The sequence below is a fragment of the Pimephales promelas genome, chromosome 7 (genome assembly GCF_988280905.1).
Source record: "Pimephales promelas chromosome 7, fPimPro1.hap1.1, whole genome shotgun sequence".
Lineage (NCBI taxonomy): Eukaryota > Metazoa > Chordata > Actinopteri > Cypriniformes > Leuciscidae > Pimephales > Pimephales promelas.
In genome coordinates, this window is record NC_142775.1 from 34,776,291 (window position 1) to 34,801,969 (window position 25,679).

General features: G+C 35.2%; 1 protein-coding gene across 3 annotated transcripts; it reads left to right on the forward strand.

Annotated features, from left to right (window-relative positions):
* Positions 1–1,562: 1,562 nt before the first annotated feature.
* Positions 1,563–25,583, forward strand: ppp1r1c (protein phosphatase 1, regulatory (inhibitor) subunit 1C). Of its 3 annotated transcripts, XR_016169330.1 has the most exons (8): positions 1,563–1,691; positions 1,834–2,010; positions 5,049–5,109; positions 13,299–13,333; positions 13,647–13,713; positions 22,778–22,933; positions 23,673–23,985; positions 25,339–25,583. XR_016169330.1 is itself a non-coding variant. In XM_039683506.2 (7 exons), the coding sequence occupies exons 2-7, from the start codon at positions 1,930–1,932 to the stop codon at positions 23,771–23,773; spliced, it is 501 nt and encodes a 166-aa protein (XP_039539440.2). In that variant the 5' UTR covers positions 1,563–1,691; positions 1,834–1,929; the 3' UTR covers positions 23,774–25,583. The 3 variants fall into 3 exon arrangements, 2 of the variants coding, with proteins under 2 accessions (XP_039539440.2, XP_039539439.1); XM_039683506.2 differs by having other exon boundaries at positions 23,673–25,583; XM_039683505.2 differs by lacking the exons at positions 22,778–22,933; positions 23,673–23,985; positions 25,339–25,583 and adding exons at positions 20,034–20,237; positions 20,936–22,292.
* Positions 25,584–25,679: the final 96 nt, after the last annotated feature.

Sequence of the window (25,679 nt, forward strand, 5' to 3'; positions counted from 1 at the left end):
ACGTACTCTGTTGGGTCTCAGGGATGCCCTGTACAATATGTGTGTGTAGTAACATTGAACCAACTGTTCATTTCATTTTCATTCATATTAGTTGTTGTTTCCAGAAATACCTCCATTTTGCCCCTTCAGGTTGTGTTTTAGACAGGCCACAGACTAATGACCTATTTCAAAGTAGGCAGGTGGATCAATACCAGTTATCTCATTGGCAGATGTCCAGCAGCCCGAGCAAACAGCACAGGTGGCGTCTGTCCTATAGCGTTAGGATCGATACGTGGTCTCAATTTGAATCATTGCCCCTAATATTGCGCCAGTTTTTACTTTCATTATCCAAAAACAAACAAATAACATTTTAAGTGTGTTTGAGTACACTGAAAAAAATAATATGCTTTATCTAATCAATAAAATTGTGGCAACATATTACAAGCAATATTATTAATTAAATTGTACAAATTAGAATTAATTAGAATATTAATTTGATTAACTATTACTCAATTCTAATTTGTTCAATTTAATAAATAATATTGCTTGTAATCTGTTGCCACAATTTTATTGATTAGATAAAGCATTCATTTTTACAATGTATGTGTGCATTTTACAAGGAAAAAATGTTTAAAATTTTTTGTTAATATTAATTAATTAATAATTAATTGAAAATTATAAATATTTATTTTTAACATTGAATTCGTTTTTATTTTATTTATTTAAATTATTATTATTTTTTTTGTTTGATCAAGTTACTAAACTTATTTGAGAAACTTATTTCTCAATAACCAACTTTTATTTTATTTCAGTGAGTTGCCATGGCAAGAATTTCATATTTTAATATTTATATTTTATGTCATATTTACTTGTGAACAAAAACAATTTAGTTTTGGTTAGCAATAACAACACTGTTACATGGTTGCCAGGGTTATTGAAAACCTGGAAATACCAAGGAATTTTCTAATTATGCTCAACTTTAAAATATTAATATCTAAAACTACATTTTAGCATTTTCTTAGTTTTTTTTACATGTGCGAAACTCAATGGCACAAAGCTCTCTATTATTTTACGTGTTCTTCTTCTAAAGGATGGCTAAATATAAAATACATATATCAGCTAGCTATTGTGAGCGCTATAAATCAGTCACAGACGCCTGGAAAATTCATGGAAAACCTTTGGATCAAAATTTATGGGAATCTTCATTTTATATTTTAAAACGTTACTTCACAAAAACATTCTTCACTTTTGTCTAAAAACCCTTGATTTAAACCCTGCACCCACTCTGCCTAAAAATAAAATGGCAGGTTTAGCAGGGCAGTGATTCATTCCCACCTCCAAGAATTCCTGAATAATTAAAAATCCATAAATGAAGTGCCAGTGTGATCGAGCGTGTTATACATTATAAAGAACGTTCTCTTGTCTCACGGTTTACCCGTGTCCGTGCAGAGAAATCCGGCCATGTGATGCGAAAACTGCCGACAGCATCCTGAATCAGGATCATAAATAATGTAGGAGCATCAGCAGGTCCCGGTGGGGGCTTATATTGCATTGCTCTGAGTCTTGCTAATGATAGTGAGGGAGAGCGAGAGAGAAAGCAAAGCAGAGAGAGATCTGAGCGTGTCCCAGAGCAGTCGGAAAACTCACACTGAGAAAGACCTGCAGCCAATCCTCGCTTCTGTGTGGTTTATGGGACACAGGACCAAAGCGAAGTGAGTGGGACAACATGGATGTGGGAAGGACAGACTGACTGTTTGTTCTGCTGTTTGTCTCTGAGGCTTATCCTCTCTCTCTCTCTCTCTCTCTCTCTCTCTCTCTCTCTCTCTTTCTCTCTCTCTCTCTCTCTCTCTAAAGGAAGGCGGGCTGTACAGGAGAGAGAGAAAACACAGTGACTGATAAGTAGGGTCCAGTTTGTCTCCATCTCTCTCTCCGTCAGCTCTCTCTTTCAGCATGGAGCCCAACAGCCCCAAGAAAATTCAGTTTGCCGTTCCACTCTTCCAGAGCCAGTTGGATCCCCAGGCGGCCGAGCATGTAAGTAGAGAGAGGCTCTTTATTTTTGCATTAATGGAGACTTTGGCCTAATGGAACCTCTTTGGCTCCCTTGAGACGGTCTCGAAGCATCAGATCTCTGCAGATTAATGTCAAAATCAGTTTTATGATATGATGTCATGCATTGTGGGATTGTAGTGCTTGGTAAATATATGTCATTTTTTTTAAATGCACAGAATGTAACAAATAGTGTTTTGAATGTGCATGCACTTTAGTGTGAGGATTAGTGCAAATTGCAATACTTTTTGCTTCTTAAAAAATGACAACGGTAATGCAATGAGTGTGTATTTGGTGCTAAAGGGAAAATGTGCATCATAAAACAATTGTTTAATTGTGGTTGCATGCAGCAGACTAGATGTTTGTTGTGTTCCAGCTAGTAGAGCTGTTCATTGATGGATCTAGATCCAGCGGAGAGGCTGCATGCCTGGCAGTAAAAGTGTTTGATGTTGGCGCTGTTGCTGACAGTGTGACAACAGGAAAGTGCTGGGCTGATTTTATGATGATGCTGGTATGTCCAATCAGTGGCACGTTCTCTTGTGCTGAGTAAGTTCTCCATCAGTAAAGGTGGCATTCGCTCTTTCTTCATGGATACTTTTTTTCTTTTAAAGGAACAATGCTGGTTCAAAGCTCAGTGGTTGTAAAGCTTGTGCAGGAGCAATCAGGCTAGTAGTAGGTCAGATTTTTCAGTAAAATAAAATTTGACTCAAAATTTGATATAAGCCTTGTGACAATTAGCTTTGGTCTCTCCTATATTTACATTTATTCATTTAACTGACGCTTTTATCCAAAGCGACTCACAATTGCTATATATGTCAGAGGTCGCACGCACCTCTGGAGCAACTAGGGGTTAAAGGGATAGTTTGATCATTTTCAAATCCATTCAGCGGATTTTCTGATATTTAGAAGAATATCAGTAACCAGACGGTTTCTGGTCCCATTGACTTCCATAGTAGGAAAAAAATATATACGGTAACACTTTACAATAAGGTTAATTAGTTAACATTAGTTAACTACATTAGTTAACATGTACTAAGAATGAACAATATTTCTTCAGCATTTTTTAATCTTAATTCCAACATTTACTAATACGTCATTAAAATCAAAGGTTGTATTAGTTAACATTAGTTAATGCACTGTGAACTAACATGAACGCACAATGAACAGCTGTATTTGTATTAACTAACATTAACAAAGATTAAAAAACACTGTAACTAATGCATTGCTCATCGTTAGTTCATGTTAGTTAATGCATTTACTAATGTTAACTAATGAACCTTATTGTAAAGTGTTACCAAATATACTTTGGAAGTCAATGAGACCACAAATTGTCTGGTTACCGATATTCTTCTAAATATCAAAAAATCGGCTGAATACATTCGAAAATGGTAAAAACCCAAATGTTTAACTCTGGGGGAGTGGTAAAATGAGCCTATTTCCAAAAAAAGTGGAGTATCCCTTTAAGTGTCTTGCTCAGGGACACATTGGTGCCTCACAGTGGATTCGAACCCGGGTCTCTCACACCAAAGGCATGTGTCTTATCCACTGCACCATCACCACCATACCAAAAATCAACACATGCTGGATAAACATTTGGCTAGCTTATTGGCTTTTTCTGGAAACTGACCAGTTTTGATTTGCTCTATCTGCATCCGAGACGCTTGGAATAGTCGTTTTCAACAAGCTATTTACCAAACTAAAAAACATTACCTTAGTGACACCACCAGCATTCAAAACATCCAGTAAGACCATGAGAAACTCAGTGAGTTGGCTTGGGATTGATTACAGATGTACATGATCAACCAACCCGATCTCACGGGAATCCGTACGAATTTTACGAGGTGGCTAATTCGTAACAATTCGTACGACCTCACTCGTACGAATTAGTGCGATTTTGCTAAATCGTACATATTTTCCGAAATAGCCATTTCATATGAATTAGTACGAATGACCTACCCCTGACCCCGCCTCTAAACATAACCGTCACGTGGGTTTAGACAAATCGTACAAATTCGTACGAGTGAGGTCGTATGAATTAGTACGAATTAGCCACTTTTGAATCACTTGTACGAATTTGTACGAATTGGTCGTGAGATAGCGTAGGATCAACAAACGTTGATGTTGTGAGAACGCAGTACTGGCCCGATAGTTCAAGTGACAGCTCCTGAATCTCTTTCACACTCTGGGTCATTCTTATTGTTTATCAAACTGACTCTGATGTTTAGGTATATTAAACACGTGGATGGAGGACGACGTTGTTGAGTGTGAGCTCGTGCTGTTTCACATGTGTTAAGACAGCATGTTGTGAGGCTAAATGTGATCTAAACCCAGCAGCCTTCCTCAGGGAATTGATTATATTGACCCAGTGAATCACCCAACAAATGCTGGTGTCCGGACACATGGGGTAAATCAGTCAGCATGAACATTTTACGCCCATGTTCCATCTGTTATTGTCAGCTAACACTTACTAAACTACTAAAACTATCATGGAATACTACAAGTAGAGTAGATAGAGATCTAAATCCCATTTGGATGAGCCATGTTCAAAGTTGTCGTATAACTTGGATCACAGAAAGAAAGAAAAAACTCTTGGAAAACTGGACAGATCATTAGAAAAATTATTCCTTCATTTGTTATTCATCAAGCTTTTCACCATGTCTGGACTCTCAATGTCATATCTTAATCATGTTGATGCTTTTTTAAGTAACATTTTGAGGTACCCTACATGTGAAATGAACAATATAAGCGTAAGAATTGCTCTTTATGTGCTCATTACGTAAATGTGATTTGTGTTTTGGACCAGCTTAAACCAACTAAGATCAGAAAACCAGCTTAGGCTTAGGTTTTTTTTTTCACCTAATAATGTTAAACTAAAAATCCACTCAGTGCTGTGTATCACAGTGGTTTGCATGGTTAAAGGGGTTTTATTCACTCTGCTCCATGTCAGGCCTAAGAATCCCTATAGTTCCTCCACTTTATTGAATAACAATATTGTTATAGAATTTATTTCTTTCTCTCTTCAGATTCGCAAACGGAGACCAACTCCAGCCACATTGGTCATCTACAATGATCCCAGTGCATCAGGTAAGAGCCTTAAACCATGCTTGTTTATATTCACTGAAAGAGCTGGTTCAACCTATATGGGCTGTTGGGTTGTAGCAAACAAAGCCCTATTGAACTGCTATTTGAAGTCCTTGTGCAACCTAAATGCATCTAAATCAAGACAAGAATCTACAGTGAACGGTCTGTCTCTCATTAAGCAGAACCTTTAGGGTAAAGTTCCAGGTATTCACTCATTGTACAGATCTCAATACGTATGCTTTGGTTATTTAGCATCCCTAATGCATTAGGGTTAGAACTCATGACTGCTCTTTTCAAAAACAAACCAGAGTTAGTGTATATTTGAGCATCATTTGGTGGTGTTTTTCAAGGTTTGGTTGCTGTAAGGGTTCAGCTGTGGAGTATTCCTTTTGAATTGCTGCCTTTGTTTACATAAAGCCGTGGGTTTCTGTATTGTTATGAAAAAAGGCCCTCTCCAATTCTCATGTACAATCATTATATGATATTGCGGGAGGAAATGTGCTCTTCTGGTTTAAAGGACAACATGATAGGTCTGGCGAGGTCATTTCACGTCGGAGCGTCTGTAATCTAGCCTTGGGTCGGGACAGGACAACACGCTGAGAATGTGGCAATGGTCAACAGGCTGCTATCAGCACAAACAACCCACCTATGGCGTCAGCGTATGTGAGCGGCCAGTCTGTGTGGACCGTTGAGCCAAAGCTACGTCGTCTTTTTCAAGAGTTGTCTCTTCTGGGTGAACTTTCAGTTTAACCTCAATGTAGAGTGATAAGGCTTTTCTATAATAGGAATTCATGGTTGTTTGGGAAATGGATGGGATGTCTTTGGCTGAGATTCAATTATACCTACACTTAGTATGTGCTTCTGCAAATGACCCTTTAGAAGCCCGTTTTCACCATTAAAAAGGGAATTGTGATTTCATATCCCATCCTGGTGATTTTACATCTCACAATGTACTAGTTGACAATGTGATGTAATATCTACCAATTTACTTAAAATATACCATTTACTCCCCAGTTTCACAGACTTAAGTCTACACTGTAAAAATGAATATACTTTATCTAATCAATAGAATTGTGGCAACAGATTACAAGTAATATTATTAATTAAATGTAACAAATTAGCATTGAGTACTAATGATTCCTTAAGTTAACCATTTAAAATGAGTAAAGTTTACAAATTAATTGTAAGATTAATTGAGAACTCTTTATTTTATATTGCCAACATTGAAGTCACCTGATGTTAACAAGCAGAATCACTGAAGGAGAAAACTGAAATGTTAAAACAAACACTGATCACCATAATGGTGACTTCAATTTATGTGTTTTGGGTTGTTGTTGTAAGTTTTACTCATTTTAAATGGTTAACTTTTAAGGAATTAATTTGATTAATTGTTACTCAATTCTAATTGTTAAATTTAATTCATAATATTGCTTGTAATCTGTTGCCACAATTTTTTTGATTAGATAAAGCATATTTACAGTGTAGTCCCAGACTAAAATGCATGTTTGAGCTGTTTTGGCAGAAAGAATCTTGCATTGACGTATCAGTGCCATTGTTTTGTCCCAAGATGCACACCAGTAATGTTTTTTTTTTTCCTTAGGCACATTTACAAAAGCTACTTAAATGCCCTGAATGAACTAAGGTTTAATCCTAGCTTAGTGTAAGCACTGTCTGTCTTAGTGTAAGCCTGTCATGTCACAATGTGACTTTATATCTTCAATTTTATGTCTTACAATATGACAATACCCCTAATACGACTTTATTATCTCCAAATGTCATGCTATGCCCCAATGTGACTTTAAATCTCAAAATGGGACTTAATATCTACCATTTGTGACTTTATTTCTCAGTGTTGTTATATCTCACAAGTCACAATTATGACTTTAAATCTTACAATGTGATCTAAAATCTTTCAAGGTGACTTTATACATCACAATGTGACCTTGAATCTCACAAGGTCACTTTGTCTAGTAATCTAACCTTAAATCTCACAATGTGACATATCCACCATTATACTTTGACTTTATATCCCCTATGATTGACTTTATATCCCACAATATGACTTCATATCTTCAAATGGGATTTTATATGTCCCACTGTGTCTTGTTATCTCACAATATGGCTTTAAATCTCACAATGTGACTCGGTATCCACCAACTGTGAGTTTTTATCTCATAATTGTATCTCACAAACTCAAGCATTTTCAAGAATTTGGAAAACAATTGCAACTTATTTCTCTTGATTGCAAGTTTTAAATCACAATTGCAAATTTCGATCTTACTGTGTAACATTTTATCGCACTTCATTTCAACAATTTAAATTCACAATAACCTTTTGTAATGTTTTGCTTCAATAGGTAACCCACTGGTTCCTCAAGACTTGCATGGAACAGTCATAGTCTTTACTAGAGGACTTTTGCCATCAAACTTGCATTATGCTGACAAATTTCATATGTTTTCCACAACAAAGTTTTCCACTTGAGGGAAATACCAACACACTAGCGTCATCTGTAAACATGGTAACCTCGACCCTAATCCCACTCAACAGCCCACATGAGAAAGCGAAGCAGGTTTTTTTGGCACTGTAAATGTAGAGAAATCATTTCAGAATCCAAACAAATGTTGCCTTCGAGTCATGCCTGAACGATCATGTTCACGATTGGAGCCCCACCACAATGTTTTTACTTGGGGAAAATAAAGAGTGATAGCTAATTGGTTGTTCATAATTAAGTTTTAATTGACTGTATAATTTGCACTGTTTACATTTTGATAAACAGTAATAAAGCTAGACAGAAAGCACATTTAGCCATGTTTATGAGGCGCCAGGCTTGTGAGACAAAACGTCCCATATTTCTCTGTGGCTCCATGAAAATGATAAAATACACAGATAAATCATCATTTCTACACCTAATGCACATCCTTTGTTCTCCAGTGTTGCATTAGCACTAAAAAAGCTTCCTGTTTTTGTCAAATGAAAAGAGAGAAAGAAATATGAAATTGCGCAATGCCTCCGATTTATTCGGACTGAAAATCTATAACACATCACATCGTAATTATGAGTTCCAAGCTTATAAGTCAGAAGCACTTGAAGACAGAAAATAATTTACAGAAGCTTATGATTGATTGTTTTCACATTATGACGGAATATTTTGAGTTCTCAGGATATGAGATCAGACATGAGTGATTGTTGAGAACTGTAAAACAAGCTACAGAACAGAAGAAAAAAAAACAGTTTATCAGTTCAGAAAGTTTCAAATGATTCTGTCCTGCTTCGAACTTTCTAACAAAATTAGTGATTTTACTGATAAATAATGGTTAATTTAGGATTCACTTAATTGAATGAATAAATTGAGATACGGAATGGTTTCAAACTGATTTTCAGCTCTATAAATAAATTAATAAATTGTCACCTCAGGCAGAGATAAATTCATATTTTTGCATTTTTTTTTGCATATCACAAATGTATTAAATCCAGCTTCTGATTGGTCCAACTAAAAAAAAAAAAATCCCAAACAGCTTTTTTACAATGTTAGTTGATATGTTGATATGATTAGGACAGAAAATGCACACTTACCTCAAATTAAATATATAAATCACTATAGAGTCTGTTTGATGTCGTTGAAATCATTGCCAGTAAAATATGGAAAGATGATCTTTCATCTTGCCTGATTTTTTGTTTTAATTTTAAATAAATATCTGGTATTGTTTACAAAAGGTAAAAAAAAAAAAATTAATATTAATCAATTCCTTTTGTAAGAACAGTGTTTTTCCAAAAAATAATTGTATTTTTTTTATATTTACATTAAATTATGTTACTAAATCTTTTTTAATATGAATAAAGTGTTGATTTGAGGCCATTTTAGGTGTGGTGAGTGATAATTGTAATAATTTTGATCAAATAAACAGTAAATAAAATTGTGTGTGTGTGTGCGTGCCATGTGTGCAAGAACGCTGTAGTGCTAGTATCTGTTTTAGAACTAATGGCAGGTGAAGCCGTGACATGTTTTGTTTTGTGTCTCAAGAATCAGTGATGTATTCAAACATCCAGCATCTTCATAAATGAATAGCAATGACCCGCCTCATCCGAGTGCCATGGACTCTTGGCTGGAAACTCACAGAGATCATATGTGCCCATACTCTTGTGTTTGACTTGGCAGAGTCGACTGGTTTTCATGATAAAGCTAAACCAAACCCTCCCGCCGGAGCCAGTATTGCCATCTGCCGGTTCTGCTCGAGAAGAAGGCCTTTTTATGAGCTCACGAGCTTCCCTTCGCTCGCCAGGTCTTACTCAACAGAGATGACATGCTCTCCAACAAAGCCATTCAAACCTGACAAATGACTGGGAAACGCTGTTAATTTCAGAGCTGTTTGTTTTCCCCCGATTGATGCAGATTTATTACTGGGTGGTTTTTGTGGAGTTGCGGTTGTGATTTTGGATGTAGATCGCAGGGGCGTGTAGAGGAGGTGGGACGCACAGAGCTGCATTCACAAAACAAGCACCTCTTTGTTTGGCTGGCATTTCTTCCTCTGATCCAAAACACTTGGAGTCGGTCCCGAATAAAGAACGTTTTTGAAGCTTTAAGAACTTGCGTCACACGAGCGCCGCTTGTCATAAACTGGGCAACGTGTAACTGCGAGCCGAAGATGAAGTCGAAGAGCGGCTTGGCTTGTTATTGCGGTTAGAGTGGTAATTTGGTGCAGGAAAACCTGTGCCTGTGGCACGGACGTTTTGTACGATTCGTCTTTTTAACAAGGTCCTCATGTGTGGAGCCACTGGGCCCATGAAAGAAGAAAGCTCTTCTGGCTACTGTTCACTGTGTTCCTCTGGTTCTACTTAACATCAGGTCTGAAGTCATAATCCAGCGTTTGCTCAGGCTTCATTTATGGGCTTAAGTGGCTATTAGGTCAGTGAATAAAGATGTTCAGTGGCTTTAAGAGAATTCAGGGGCTTTTAAAGTCTACTTTCCCCCTTAAACAAGTGAAACGTCAGTGCATATACACTCCTCACAGTATAATAGCTTTCATTGTATGATTGCATGAAAACAGACTATTCACAACAAATTAGTGTTGAAAACATAGTGGCCCACAAAACATATCATATGTTTGGCATTAACAAAAATGATTTTGTCGGAATTAATTTCACTTTTTGCAAGGTTTTGCAAATATTTTTAATCACATGGTAAATCAGGTTGATCAAACAATATTTCTATTGTTTTGACTGCTAAAAAGTGATATTTCTTCAATATTAATGCAACTTTGGTGTTTTAAATCTAATAGCATTTGTGTTATAAATGTCATTCATTTTTAAATGTGACTTCTTCAAATGATTGTTTTTATTTCAATTAATATTTTTATTCAGTATGATACAGTAATGTTAAAAGATTTCTTTTTAACACAAATGCTATTTATCAAAGCATCAATCACAGTTTCCAGCAGCACAACTGTTTTCAACATAAAAATAAATGTTTCTTGAGCTCCATATCAGCATATTAGACTGATTTCTGAAGAATCACATGAGACTCACAAAATTCAGCTTTGCCATCATATAAATTGCATTTTAAAATATGTTAAAATTATTTTTTAAATTGTATTAATCTATTTTTATTGTATTTTTGATCAAATGAATTAAGCTTCGGTGAGCATAAAATACTTTTTTTCAAAAACATTGCAAATATATGTAATATTATACGAGGATGTTTTCATCTGAGCACTCTTTTTGTGTGCAATAATATGTGTGAACAAAATGAGAAGGAATAATTTGACGTTTTTGGTTCATTGAAGCTGCAGCAATAACAACCTTCCAGTGAATATCAGATTGCGAATGTTCCAGATCCTCACTGCATATGCAAATTACGAAAGGTTTATGAGAACACTCCAGTTTTTATAAAATCATTTGGAGCCCAGAGACCACTAAAGAGTCAGTTTGTTTCCTCAAGGCATACGCTTTGAGAGCATGCATGAAACTCTAAGTTGCCCTAAAAAAAAATATGATGACCAGGATGACTAAATTGGTCTTTCAAGACCTGAAATGAACAAATATCCCGACTTTTTAACATCTGAAATAATGTATAAGCCCCGCTTAGTCAGGGAAAGAAATGGGTCGGCCTCATAAAAGCAGTTTGCATTAGGAAACAGAAACTTGGGAGTGGAATCTAAAATCTAATTTTGCTAGTCACCTAACACATTCCATTCTTGGATCCATTAAGACATAATTGGTCTAAATTTGGCTTTACCCCTAATATCCTTTAACAGAATTCGGTTCTGTTAAAGGATATTAGGGGTACAGATTGTTTCCATCATGCAACATATTACATTGCAAATTCCCCCCAAAAAAACAAGTGAAATGAGGATAGTATGTTGTACTAACAGATGCTTATTTAGTGTTGTACACTTACTGTACACATGAGTTGAAGTAACTCAGAATGATTATTTTCAGCAACTAAATCATTTCCAGTGCAATTTACTACACATTTAAAAAAATATTTTCAAGATTTGTTATCACAACATTTTTTTATTTTGTCAAATCAACTTAAATAATTTATTTAGTTGAGATAACTTATTATTTTGCGTTTCTGATGATTAAATCAATCTCCTTCATTGTATTAAGTCACGTTTTTCCAGTTCAATCAACTTAAAATTTTAAGGCAACCTGGTTACTTACTTTAAGTTAACCCAACAATATTTTTTCACAGTGTATGTGTGTTTCTCCCAACAACAATTTAAGTTGAACTAATTAATATAACATTTCCTGCAACTTGGCATTTCTCGGTTGTATTTACTTGAACAGCAATTGGATTTAGCATGCAAACCGATTGCCTTTTGCCTTTTTCAAGAACATGTTACTCTATAACTTAAGAAGAGATTTAAACATCCATAACAAATCAATAAAAAAAGTTCAATTAATCACATTTACAATTATACAGCTCAAAGTTAAATATGTTTTTTTATGGTTCTTCTATCTACACCAATTGACATTGCACATTTGCAATTATGATTTACACCAGCAATACAGTTTTAACTTGTATTAGAACTATGTTTAAACAACGTATTCTCATCCTAGGGCGTCATTTAGTGACACTTTTGACATTGCGTCTAATTCCGACGCACATGGCACCCTTTAGCGTCAACATAACACGCTTCGGTTATGGGTAGGTTTAGGTCTGCGGTTATGTTAGGGTTAGACCACTAGGAGGCGCCTTCTGGCCCATATATATCTGCGTCTCATATTGTGATTTTTCATATTGTGTCACATACTTTGTGATTTCACCGGAACGAATTGAGAGTCTCCGCAACGGATTAAAGCGCGCGTCCTTGTGAAGCCACAAGAGAACACTGTATCCGCGCCACTGATTGCAGGATCGAAGAGCACTTTGATCATTTGATTTCAAAAACAACATATTTCAGTGTGCTAGATCGCCTCTTATAACAAACTAACGAAATGAATGCTCTTCTAGGTAACTAGAGATGTTTTATTTATTTGTATTAGTTACATCCGTGCCGCGAGATATTTCAAAAGTGGTGAGGACAATATCAACCCTGGCAAAAAGTGGTTACACCTGCAAATTACACCTATGCATATAAGAACCTTTTTGGTGTCATTGAAGAAACTTTCAGTGAACAATTCTTAAAGGGATAGTACTCCACTTTTTTTGGAAATAGCCTCATTTTACAACTCCCCTAGAGTTAAACAGTTGAGTTTTACCGTTTTCGAATCCATTCAGCCGATCTTCTGATATTTAAAAGAATATCAGTAACCAAACAGCTTCTGGTCCCATTGACTTCCATAGTAGGAAAAAAATATACTATGGAAGTCAATGAGGCTGTCTGGTTACCGACATTTTTAAAAATATCAATAAATCGGCTGAATACATTAGAAAATGGTAAAACCCAACTGTTTAACTCTGGGGGAGTTGTAAAATGAGCCTATTTCCAAAAAAAGTGGAGTATCCCTTTAAAAGCATGACTGTGTTCTGAGTGTAAAGAACGTTATAATAATTTAAAGAACCTTTACATAAATGGAAAGGTTCCATGGATTTTAAAGGTTCTTCATGGAACCTTACAGTGTGCCAATATTTTTGATAATGTAGAATCTTTTTTTTTCTCTCTTTGGAGCGCTGTTACTTTTTAGCTGCATTTTCTGAATCTATAAAGCACAGAAAACAGTAAGTCCCTCTGTTGATTTTTCCCCTCCAGGAGATGACAAGCAGACTACAGGAAATCAAACAGAGGTGAGTACTCTAAAGCAATAACAGAGAACCCAGCACTTAACACGAGCATTAGATCTGATCTTCCTCACTCACACACCGTATCAGACATCACACGCTATTCCTTTCCAGCCGTCTTAGTGGACGTGGCGGTATGTAAGCTAAGCCTCCGGGTGCTTCTCTGCACAGCTCTCTATGCTGAGATGCTTTCCTGCGAGATGGATGGAGTTCTGATGCAGTTGTCATTGATTTCCTGCTGGAGCAAAACTCCTGAAATAGAGTCTGTGTGAAATCAGATCCCCTCTCTCACGCTGTGCTTTTCCACTGTCCACGCCAGGCCCAGAGTGCCCAGCTGTCTCCAGCCCAGAGGAAACAGAGCGTCTACACGCCACCGACCATGAGAGGTACCATACACACCATCTGCATAATGTGACGTTTCAGGCTCTTACGCAACCATACACCATCTGAGTCATTCCTGTTATGCAGTACCTTTGGGGCTCTTAAAAAATGTATATGCTCGTGTCAGAATTTATAAAGTTTTTATGAAGGGATACACCAGACTTTTAGAAAAAAGGCCTTGACCAAACTCAAGACTTTTTAAATACTATTTAGCTAGAAAATTTATATGATGAACAAATGTCTCAGTGATGATTGAGAGTTGGCTAAACTTTCATATTTACACCGTTAATTATATTGATATCATCGTCCTCAAGTCAAACAAACCATTTAATATTTATACAGTTATTTATAATGTAAATAAATGTATTATAAATATTATTTGAATAATATTGTATATTTATACAGATGTACAGTTCATAATATGCTAGGGTTATTATATTAACTGATACTAAATCTAATACTAAATCTGATTTTGTTGTTGTTGTTTTTTTTTTTTACATTTTTTTAATATTGAATAAAACACGTTTTTCTTAATAGTTCATTTTATTTCAGGTAATTGCAAAGGCAAACATTTCACATTTTGATTGAATTTAAATAAAATAATTCAACAAAATTATTCAAAATTTAAGTAAAATTGAAATGAAAACAGAAAATATAAAAATGAAAACCATTCAAAATATGAATAAAAACTATTATATTATCTCAATTATACTGAAATAATCACTGTGATATGCAGAAATGTACATATTTTTTATAATATTTGTAATATTGTTTCATTATTACTTTTAATATTCATCCTTATTATTTAATTATTTATGCGTGCGTGCATGTGGGCGTGCGTGTGTTTGTGTGTGTGTTTATATGATTTATGACACAAATTTGTATAATGACATGGGTATTACACTGTTATTACGCTTTTTTGTGTTGTTGATTTCTCTGGATGTCACCTCCTGAAGGATTGTCATGTTTATTATTATTATTATTTTTTTTTTTTTTTTGTAGTTATAAGGATTTTACAAAAGATTAACAGGATGGAAAGTTATTCTGATGACTGGACACATGCAGGAAAAATCTATAAACTGATAATCAATTAAAAATAACAACATCAGCTCCAAATTTAGAGAACATTGTGTAAAACTTACTTAATTATTAAGCAATTTCAATAATTAAAAAAAGTATTTTTTTATACTATATTACTGCAATAATTCATCTGCATAGTAGGAATGCTCTGTCTATGCCATCTGTGTTTGATCCACAGTACACTTACTCACTCAGCCATGCCATCTTCTCCATTAACATTCACACTACACATATTTCACCGATGGGGGCGGTGATTTGCATCCAGTGACCCACACATGCAGCCCACTCAACAGACTACTCGCACTGCTCGTGCTTATGGACCAGTCGCTAATATTAACACAGTTCCTCCGCTCTCAACCACATACACTCCCAGAGGTCTGACAGCATACTGAATATGCATCTAATTTGCAGCATGTGTTTTTTTCTTTTCCAGCATGATTTGAGAATAATTCAGAGCACTTGAGCTTCAGTGGAAGCAATGTCATCTGAGTGTCACAAATTCACAAATTTAATGATTTGATCAATGGCCTAGTGCAGTGTTTAAAATTTAAAAAGAACACACCTTAATATTTTTAAAATATTTTTTTTTTCAGTTTTAAATTCTATTCTATCCCAGATTTTAATGTGGTCTCAGACTTTTCAACTACAGTATACTACATAATGATATAAGAGAGTAAACAGCATTTGACATAGTTCTTTTTTAATAAAAAAGCATTTTTATTCATAAAATGTATCCTTTGTAATCTTAATTCAAAAAGACTTTCGTTTTTTTTGCACAGTTAACTACATCTAATTAACAGCTTTTCAGATTTAATGTTTGGGCATTTTTGAATCAAATAGCTGGAGATTCATTTTGTGTTTGCTCTTTTCTTTTCTTTTCCTTTTATGGTAACACTTTGCAATAAGGTCTCATTTGTTAACATTACTTAATGCATTATTAGCTGAACTAACAGTGAACAATGTGTGTGCAGCATTTATAAATCTTTGAGAATGTTGAAGGGTTTAGTTCACCTAAAAATGAAAATTCTGTCATTATTACTCACCCTGATGTAGTTCCAAACCCGTAAGACTTTCTTTCCTCTTTAGAACACAACTGAAGATTTTTTTTTTTTTGATGAAATGTGAGCGCTTTCTGTTCCTCCATTGACAGCTACACAACTACTGCGTTGACTCTTCAAAAAGTTCAGAAAGAGATTGTAAAACTAATCCATATGAATAGAGTGGTTTAGTCAAAGATTTCTGAAGAGACTCGATCTCTTTATATGATGAACTGATTGAATTTATGCTTTTATTTGCAAATAAACATTCATCAATGCACACATCAGTTGTGGTAAGCGGAAGCTTGAGCATGTGCGCTTAACGTGTGAGAGCCAATGAGGTTCATTCTCCTGTTACGCAGCACGTTTGAGCTTCTGTAAGAACCAATGAGGTTTGTTCTCGCAAGTCAAGCAAGCTTCTGTTTATGTTCGCTAATCAACATGTCAATAAAAGCCTAAATTCAATCTGTTAATCATATGAAGCGATTGTGTCTCTTCAGAAAATTACGGTACAAATTATTTTTTTGAAGCATCAAAGTTTCAGTTGCGCAGCTTTCAATCGAGGGACAGAAAGCTCTCAGATTTCATGAACAAGAACAAAAAAAAAACTTCATTTGTGTCCCAAAAATGAATGAAAGACTTACAGGTTTGGAACGACATGAGGAGTAATTCATGACAGAATTTTCATTTTTGGGTGAACTCAAACTTTAATGAATAAAAAATACTCTTGTTCATTGTTAGTTCATCTTAATTGCCCCTTATTTTTAAATGTTCCTAGTTGTGTTCTCCTACAAGCGCTCCAAAACCGAAAAACGCTTGAATTTCTAATAATATCCATTACCTGTTATCTCACAATGTCTGAAAGGGTTTGATAAAGGATTCAGTCTCTCTCTGCTCTGATTGGTCAGATGGGCCAGTCTGTTGTGATTGGTCTACCGCTTACAGCACATGTCGGAAATGAAATGTCAATTCCCATAACTGAATTTCAGCTCTGGATCTTTCTCAGCACTTGATACACACATTGATACGAACAATGACGATGACGTCGGTTTTACCGGTTTTACACGTCGGTTTTTACCGCATGCAAAGTGGATTTGCTTTCGTAGTGCAGAAAACAGTGTCTTCTTAACATGTTGATAACACGAAACACACTCTTCCAGGCCTCGGTTACAACTACAGTGTTTGAGGGCGAGTCAAAGTAGACATTGTTCAGCCAATGAACACCATAGACTGGTATTAGGCAAATTTGTGAAAGTAAGACTGTAATTGACTCATTTCAGGCAGTTCAGAATCCGTTCTTCCCTTTGGGAGACAATAACTTTATTTGTGATACACTTAAACTTTTCAGACTTTTACATTCAGCTTCAGTATTACACACTACATGTAAGGTCAATTCTGAAAAAGCATAATAGGGGTGCTTTAAATAATGTACAGTAGTTAACTATTGTAAGCAAATGAATCCTTATTGTACAGTGATACTGACTTTATTTATGATTTATTTGTGGAGTTTATGCAGTATTTTAGTAAGCCAACAACTTTAGAGATTGTGAGATGTCACTCCTTAAACTTTCCAGTGTGTGTGTGTAGCCTCTTTTTCTCTTTTCTTGTGGGGTTTCCACTCCAGTGACAATGTGTCATCTTTCTTTTTCTCTTTCTATCAGTGCACATGCAATGTTATGAATAGAGTATTTATTTTAATACTTGTTTTAATGTTACAGCTTTCTTTTTGTCCAGTTAATGGGGCGGTATAGAGCAGAAAATGACCCGAGCAGGATTCAAACTCACATTGTCTGCACATAAGTGCCACCATGCAACACGATGAAGCATGTGCATTGCCCGTCAAGCCACGTTTGTGACAAAGCAGAGGGTTTTAGACAATGAGATGGGGGAGGGAGAGTGGTGAGGTCCGCCTCGCTGACTCATGGACTAGGCCATTTCCTGGCATGGACGTGCTAAATTCACATTAGCTTGAGCTATTGATTGGAGTGGAGGGGGGGATACATCATTCTAGAGAGATGGCCTCAAATGGACAGCCTGGCAGAGCAGTTTTGAATGAACACTCAGCATCCTTTGGGTCGGTGCAGGGCAGAAACAGCTAAAGCAATCTGATTTGCGGAGATGCCAAGCTTGTTCGCTCTGCTGGTGTGGGATAGTTGTGGTTCAGTGGTGTCAAAACCTCATTTGTGTAAGTAGGGATCTTCTAACTGTCCATTAGCCAGAGATTGTGAAAAGTTTTTAAAAGATTGCTTTGAATAGTGACAAAATCCATTTAAGTGGAGAGCTGAACTCCTTCCAGGGTAAAACTGCTGAGTGGATTGTACGTAGTGCTGACTTTTTAGTGGTCTTGATTGCAGAACTTAATTGCATTTTTTCCCATTTGTTTTCTAAATAGGGATTTCAAAATAGTCTTCAATTAACATAGCCATGAATTAAACAAGCTCTGTAATTAATCATTACATCACAAACTTTAAAATTAAAGCAACAAAAAAAAAAAAATCGTATTCAAAAAATGTCTTTTTAAAATCTAAAAATTCCAATCATTCCAATTGTGTTCTTTCCAGGTTTAAATTCCAATTTTGAATGAATATATATATATATATATATATATATATATATATATATATATATATATAATTTATTTTATTATTTATTATATATATATTTTAACTATATATAATGTAGTCGAATATATATATATTTATATATATTCATTCAAAATTGGAATTTAAATCTGGAAACTACATTATATATTTTTTTCAACTACATTTTAATATGTATATGTATATATATATATATATATATATATATATAATTTATTATTTATTTATTTATATATATATATATATATTAACTATATATAATGTAGTTGAATATATATATATATATATATATATATATATATATATATATATATACATATAATGTAGTTGAAAAAAATATATAATGTACATTTAAAATAAAATTTTAATCGCCAAATTCATTTTGAGGAATGACATACTATTTGTATGTCATTCTTCAACAGGAAAAATGCAGTTGAAATCACATTGATTCTGCCTTCTGTGGAATTTTATTCACATTTAATTACTGAACAACTTCAAAGCTAATTGTACGTCTGTGTCAAGTGATATTTTTGTAATTATTTAAATCTTAAGGTTAAATTAAATGGGATTTTTTCTGCTGTAACTCGACGGTTGCGCTCTATTATCTAGCCTGGTTCTTCTATTTAGTTAGTTTATTATTCAGGAATTTCTTTTCTGTAGCTTGATTTTATTTTATATCTCTTTTTCAAGTTTTTGATTAGGGTAGATACTTAGGAAACATTGTTAAACCTTTTTTAACACTTTGGTAAATTATGTCATTGTCTTTCTGACAATGAGTATGTTGTATAAATGAGAACTGTAAGCGTTAGGCATCATCATCATCATCATCAGGTCTGCAGATGAAACCTTCAGAAAGCTCTTAAGATGCTTTCAGACCTGCTTCATGTGAGCTATCAGCTTACAGTGCATTAGCTCTCTATTCTGATACGTCAATAAGAAATTAAGAAATACTGTGCTGGTGGTGATAAAAACTAGGCTGGGGGATATATTGAGATTGTATATGATTTTATTTTGCGTATTTGCATTGATTTTGCTTGTGATATAAAATGAGGCAACATTGTGAATATCATGATGAGATTTATAAGTTATCCGAAGAGCTTGTCAGTAGACTAATTTTTTAATCTTTTATTTTTTTGCGGCTCGCTAATATACACGAAACTGCATTAAAGCTATAGCAGCTTTGATTCATTCAACTGAGTTCAATTTTAATGAATCAAGTCAAAACAATTCGCTTGTCTCATCACTATTCGGAGTGATGACAAATATTTAATATATTAATGTATTAATAAAATAGTAAAATTATGTGGTAAATTGCTGATTTTTTCTAAATTGCCCAGCCCTATGCCCAACTGATGAAACTTGCACTGTTTTTATAAACACTCTCCTTAAAGAAAAAAAAAACAAACAAAAAAACGTTTTGGTTTGAGATATACATAGCATGCATACATCTCGTAAGTCATTCATTTTCAATTTCATAGCCAACCGTTGAGTGTGCTTTGGTTGATGTCATAGATTTGGATGGGGTTCAGATGTGTCACATCGCACGCCTGTGCTGATAGCCTGTGTCCACTGTGTGGCGCTGTGCTGTGTGTCCTGTGTTGAGTGCAGAGCTGCAGCTGGTGGTGGAGCAGCACTTTCAGAGGCAGGAGCAGCAGGAGGCGGGGCTCTCTGACAGCCCAGACACGCCCAGTCCAATCACAGCACAGCATTTTGACAACGAAGCTCAGTGGGCCAATCACAACAGCTCAGAGCCCAATGGCAATGAGTCTTATGTCAGTACTGAGGGGCAGCCAGGCAGCAGTGGGGCCGGGGGTAAGTCCAGAACAAAAACTGGGAAGGGGCGAGGTTAAATCTCAGGGTAAAATAAATAAATCATTATGGAGGACCAAAGTACGTTATAGTAAACAACGAATTAAGAATTAAATAAATCAAAACATGAATAGTTAAATCAATGTTATTATTCGTAACTACTCTCAAAAACTACTGAATGTCATTAATAATTCTGAAAAATATTGTATTTATTATGAAAAACCTCTCGTGCCGAAAATGCATGATTCATACAGGTGTCATTCAGAAATTAGCTTTTTATTATTAAATTATTTAAATGCAGTTTTTGTTTTGTATAAACGTGTTTTAACAAATAATTGTGTTTTTATTACAAAAATGTGTATATTTAATTATTTCAAAAATGAATTATTGATTGTATCCTTGAAAAATAAATGGGTGCCTTTATTTTATTGTTACGAAATAAATGGATACATTTATTTGTATTTATTTATTGATTTTATGACTTAATTTCGAGTGCTTTTACCCTCCATAAACAATCTCTTGGTGCACGAGCATGTGGAAGAAAAGCTGATTGCTTGGACGGCAGATCTGCTGGACTTTACTGACAAGACTTTTTTTTTTTGTCTCTGTCTCTCCTCCACTTTCTTTTAAAATCCTCATTCTTTTTTCTATTATTATTTTCAACATTATTATTATCCATTGTTTTGTATATTCATATGCAGGAGACACAGCAGACACCTCAGGAAGTGAGCAGAAAAACTTGAGCAGTCCTTCATCTGTCTCTCGATAGCCATAATAATGTACCCGGCGCGCCATAGACCCGTCCCAAACGTTTACTGTCCCCTCCACTCTTTGGAATAAGAAGACATGTTTTCTCTAAATACATGCATTGTACTTTCTCAGCTCTTTCTAAGTTCCCTTCCAGTGATGACTTCCTTGAATTCGTTTTATTTGTGTCAAATGTAATGCTTGTTCTTCACTTTGAAATCTGTACTGAAATGATCTGACCTGTTTGTTTTTCTATTTGATAAAATGGCGTTTTGAAATATTTCCAATATGTAGATCTGTGGCACCAGAAATGTGGGCAGAATATTTTGGCACTTTCAGAAGAGTTGTAACAATTTCTTTATTGGTATTGGTTCACTTGTAAAGTAGAGACAATGACATAAATAAAAAAAAAATTGGAGCTTGAAATAAAAAAACAAGGAATGATGTAAATAATTTTGAGTAAGCGCTGTTTATCTAATATTACTGTCATTTTGGTACTACATTACCCATGATGCTGTGCAAAAATCCACCAGTCAGAATCAAAACAACCAAATCATGTCAAAACACTGTAAAAAAATGTTGTTGGTTTAACTTAAAAAAGTAAGTAACCGGGTTGCCTTAAAATTTTAAGTTGATTGAAATGGAAAAATGAAGGAGATTGATTTAATCATCAGAAACTAAAAATAATAAGTTATCTGAACTAAATAAATTATTTAAGTTGATTTGACAAAAAAAAGTGATATGTTTTGCAGTGTATAGTAAATGTTTTACAGTGTATAGCTCGTTTATCAAATCATTTTTCTCTCAAAATACAAATATGCATATTGGCAATAACTTAAAATATATTGTTCACTGTAAAAAAATATTTTCAAGATTTGTTATCGCAACATATTTTCTTTTGTCAAATCAACTTTATAATAATTTATTTAGTTGAGATAACTTATTATTTTGAGTTTCTGATGGTTAAATTAATCTACTTCATTGTATTAACTCACTTTTTCCAGTTCAGTCAACTTAAAATTTTAAAGCAACCCAGGTTACTTGCTTTTTTAAGTTAAACCATCAATATTTTTTTACAGTGTATATATAATCAACATTTTTTAATGAGTAGTTTTCTATTTCTCCATTGTTTTTTTAATTTGATTATGCTGTTCGCAATGCTTTATTGCAGCTAAAGCCTTTATGTACACATTCTTGTACATTTGTATTTTTTTGTCGATTTTCATTTACTTCTTCTGCTACAAATCAAAGTTTGCAATGTTGTGATTTACCTTGGTTAGCAAGTTGGCTTTGTTATAATGTTTTAACAAAGACTTTTTTGTAAAAAAAAAATAAAAAAAAAAAAATCCCTATGGAGAAATGAATGGAAATATACTTCCGGAACCAACGCCTCTAAAAAAGTGGACGGGCACTGTTGCACTCTATTCAAAATTTTATACCTCTGTCTGTAGTGAGATTTGATTGCTGACTTATTGAAACAATCTTGAGTGACTGGAAATGTTGGTCTTTCCCACTGAAGTAGACATGAGTGGTAACTTTATTTATTTTCTAATGTAGGCTACTAATGTGTTTGAAGCTTGTGATTAGCCCATTTCTGCAGTTCTGTTTTGCTCGAAAATGACACGCATCACCTTTAAGAAAAGAGCTTATTGGAACCTCCTAATTGTATTTACTCTATTGCATAAAGATGGTCGCTATGAAATTGACCTAGACTTTAGTCAACTGGATCTAAAGAGGTAAGTCAGGTCACACTGAGACTGATGCATGCTGGGACTCATGCTGTGTTCGTCCTGCAGGTAGAGAGCACAGCGATAGCCAACAAGAGGAAAGGGAGAGTCATCCTCCTCCGAGACTCTCTCAGAAACAGCTGGACACACTGTCAGAGGAACCCGGAGACCTGTCACCACGACGCAAAGACACACCGTACCAGCACCAGCCACCGTTCGGCCCCGGTAGGACCAGATCATAAGCTCATAAAACATGGAAATGTGACGTGTAGGAAAAGCTTTCACTGCGATTTGCAGATTATGTTGATTTGTTGTTTATTGGTCCTGGAACAGCATTGCTATCAACCAATCAGATTTCAAGGTTATGTTTTGGATTAAAGGAGAAGTTCACTTTTAAAAAACCTTTTGCTGATAATTTACTCAATGTCATCCAAGATGTCCATGTCTTTCTTTTTTCAGTCGAAAAGAAATTAAGGTTTTTGATGAAAACATTCCAGGATTTTTCTCCATATAATGCACTTTACTGGTAACCAAACGGTTCAAGGTCCAAATGAAAGTTTTTTTTAAAAGTGAACTACTCCTTAAGGTCTGTTTACTTTAAATTTTTTTGTTCCATTTACTTCCATTCATTGAACTATTTGTGAACTTGAACCTGAGCATTCAGAAAATACAAGCTTGACCAAAAGAAAACCCAATGCCACATCCACACAGCAGCAGAACGTGATTGACACATCAACTTTGAAAACACTTTCTAGTATTATGAATGTCATCATCTTTGAGGTTTCATTTAGTCACTGCCAGTGTGGTTAAAGTTAACAGTCGATTTATGGTGCGAGAACAAAACTGATTGTCATCGGTTTGGACCGTAGGCCTGTGATTCAAATACTGTAAGCTGTTATGTGAAGGTTTAAGAGTCACACCTGTTGAAAGGTGTAAGCTGACGTTTTCTCAAATCTCTTCACAGGGGTAAAGGTGCTGAAAAAACAAACCGACCCGTCTTCACTTTTCCAGGAGGAAGAGGAGAACAACGGAGACCGGAAAGACAGTCAGACAATGGCTGAATGAATCGAGGAAGTGACATCATTAATAATATCCTTTTGGAACCGTTTTGTTTTTTTAAACTTGTTTATATGTAACTTTTTTTTCAATGATTAAAATAATTTGAAAGTAAATTTCATCTTGCAGGTGTTAACAATTAATATAGTCATGACGTCACTCCAAAATACTGTCCAATCCAAAACATGGTGTCAAAACGCTGAGACTTTAAACTTTCAGTGGTTAGTAGTTCATTTTGAGTATTTACTTTTTTTTACACCATTGTACATTGTGGTAATGTGTTTTATTTCATGTTAACTTTCTTGTTGTTACATTTCATAATGAGTATAAGAAAACGGATGCTCCGTCGATGATGATTTAGCAATACATTGGGAAGAATGTGAAACCAATCACATCCTGCCACATTATTTTTGATCACCTCTCGTGGAAAGAGCCTGAGGCGGCATTGATTAATCTTTTTCTGACAGAAGCAATATTTTTGTAGGTATGACAGTTTTTTAATGCAGACGTGACTCTGAAGTCCCACACGGCTGTTGTACAGTCTCTGACACGAGTGTCTGAAATGTGGGGATGGAATTAAAGCTGGATCATGCTAACCAGGGTTTGAAATGAACACCGACCAAATGAGGGTGAAAATCCACTGTGGCGGGTAACTCATTTCAACGCAAGCCAATTTGGCGGGTTATGATTCATAAATTATGTTCCATCACTTTGCATGGCATTACTATCAGAGCCCTTCCCCTAAAAAGAGCCTCCCCAGACAGCAACATAGTGTCGGCCCAGATCCGGCCCACATCTGGTACACATGGATTTCACACGGCCCGGATGTGGGCCGGATCTGGGCCGACACTATCCTGCTTTGCAAAACAATTTATATAGGGTCGCACACAGAGAACGGCACGTCTTTAACTCTATGCCCACCACCACCAGTTTTTTAGTTTTTTTCCGAAAGCTTCAGCCCTATAGCTCGTCCTGGGTCGACATTTCATTCATTAATAAGTTTGATTTATATAGGCTACTGTCTGATGATCATGTTATTTATATGCTTACATATGGCTAGTTTCTGCTTCTTATTCGCCTGTGTTATTTTGATCAGGTGGTTTCAGTTCTCATTCAGAACTTAAAGACGTGTAATAGCGTCTATTGAAAATAGAATTTCCGTCAATGGTGGGGAAAGAATTAAAATTCGAATTCAACACATTGTTATGCACACTGACAGGGCCAAACTATGACTCCAGCTGTTGACTATGACTCGGCACCACAGCATCAGTTTTCCATTAAAAAAAAAAAACACAAGAATTCAGCACAAATATTGTATATACGTGGTGACTTCACCCTAGGATATTGTGCATATTTCAGTCACAGTAATTTGTGGCTTGAATAGCCTAAATATACTTCATAGCAAAGAGAAATCATATATATTGCACTTTCTCTTTCCATTTGCTCTTTTTACAAATGCCTTAATTCAAAGTCCAACAACACTTAGTTCATTCTTGAAGTGAACTTCTGTGTGTATTATGAATAGTTTCACTGGTTTGGACCGCAGCCTTGACTTTCTGTCTGCTGTTCGACAGGTTAACTCTCCGCCAGAGCCCTAGTAGACAATCAAGAGGCCACTTTTCCAACCCGTTCTCATTAATGTCCAAGACCTGAGGGCAAAAAGGTCAACTCTTGGCAACTATACGAGAGGTCACAGAGAATTTTGTTTTTATTTCCATTTTATTTGAATGATATCCGCAAACATTGATCGACTGTTGTAAAGCTGAAAGCAATGCAATGATTCAGAATCAGATTTAATAATAAATATATTTAAATCTAAGCTGTGACTGATAATCTGGTTTATTTCTGATAGGTTTGTTTTGGCTAGTTCTGAAGTTTAGTAGCCAAATATGCCAGTGAGTGAAAAGGTTTTTTT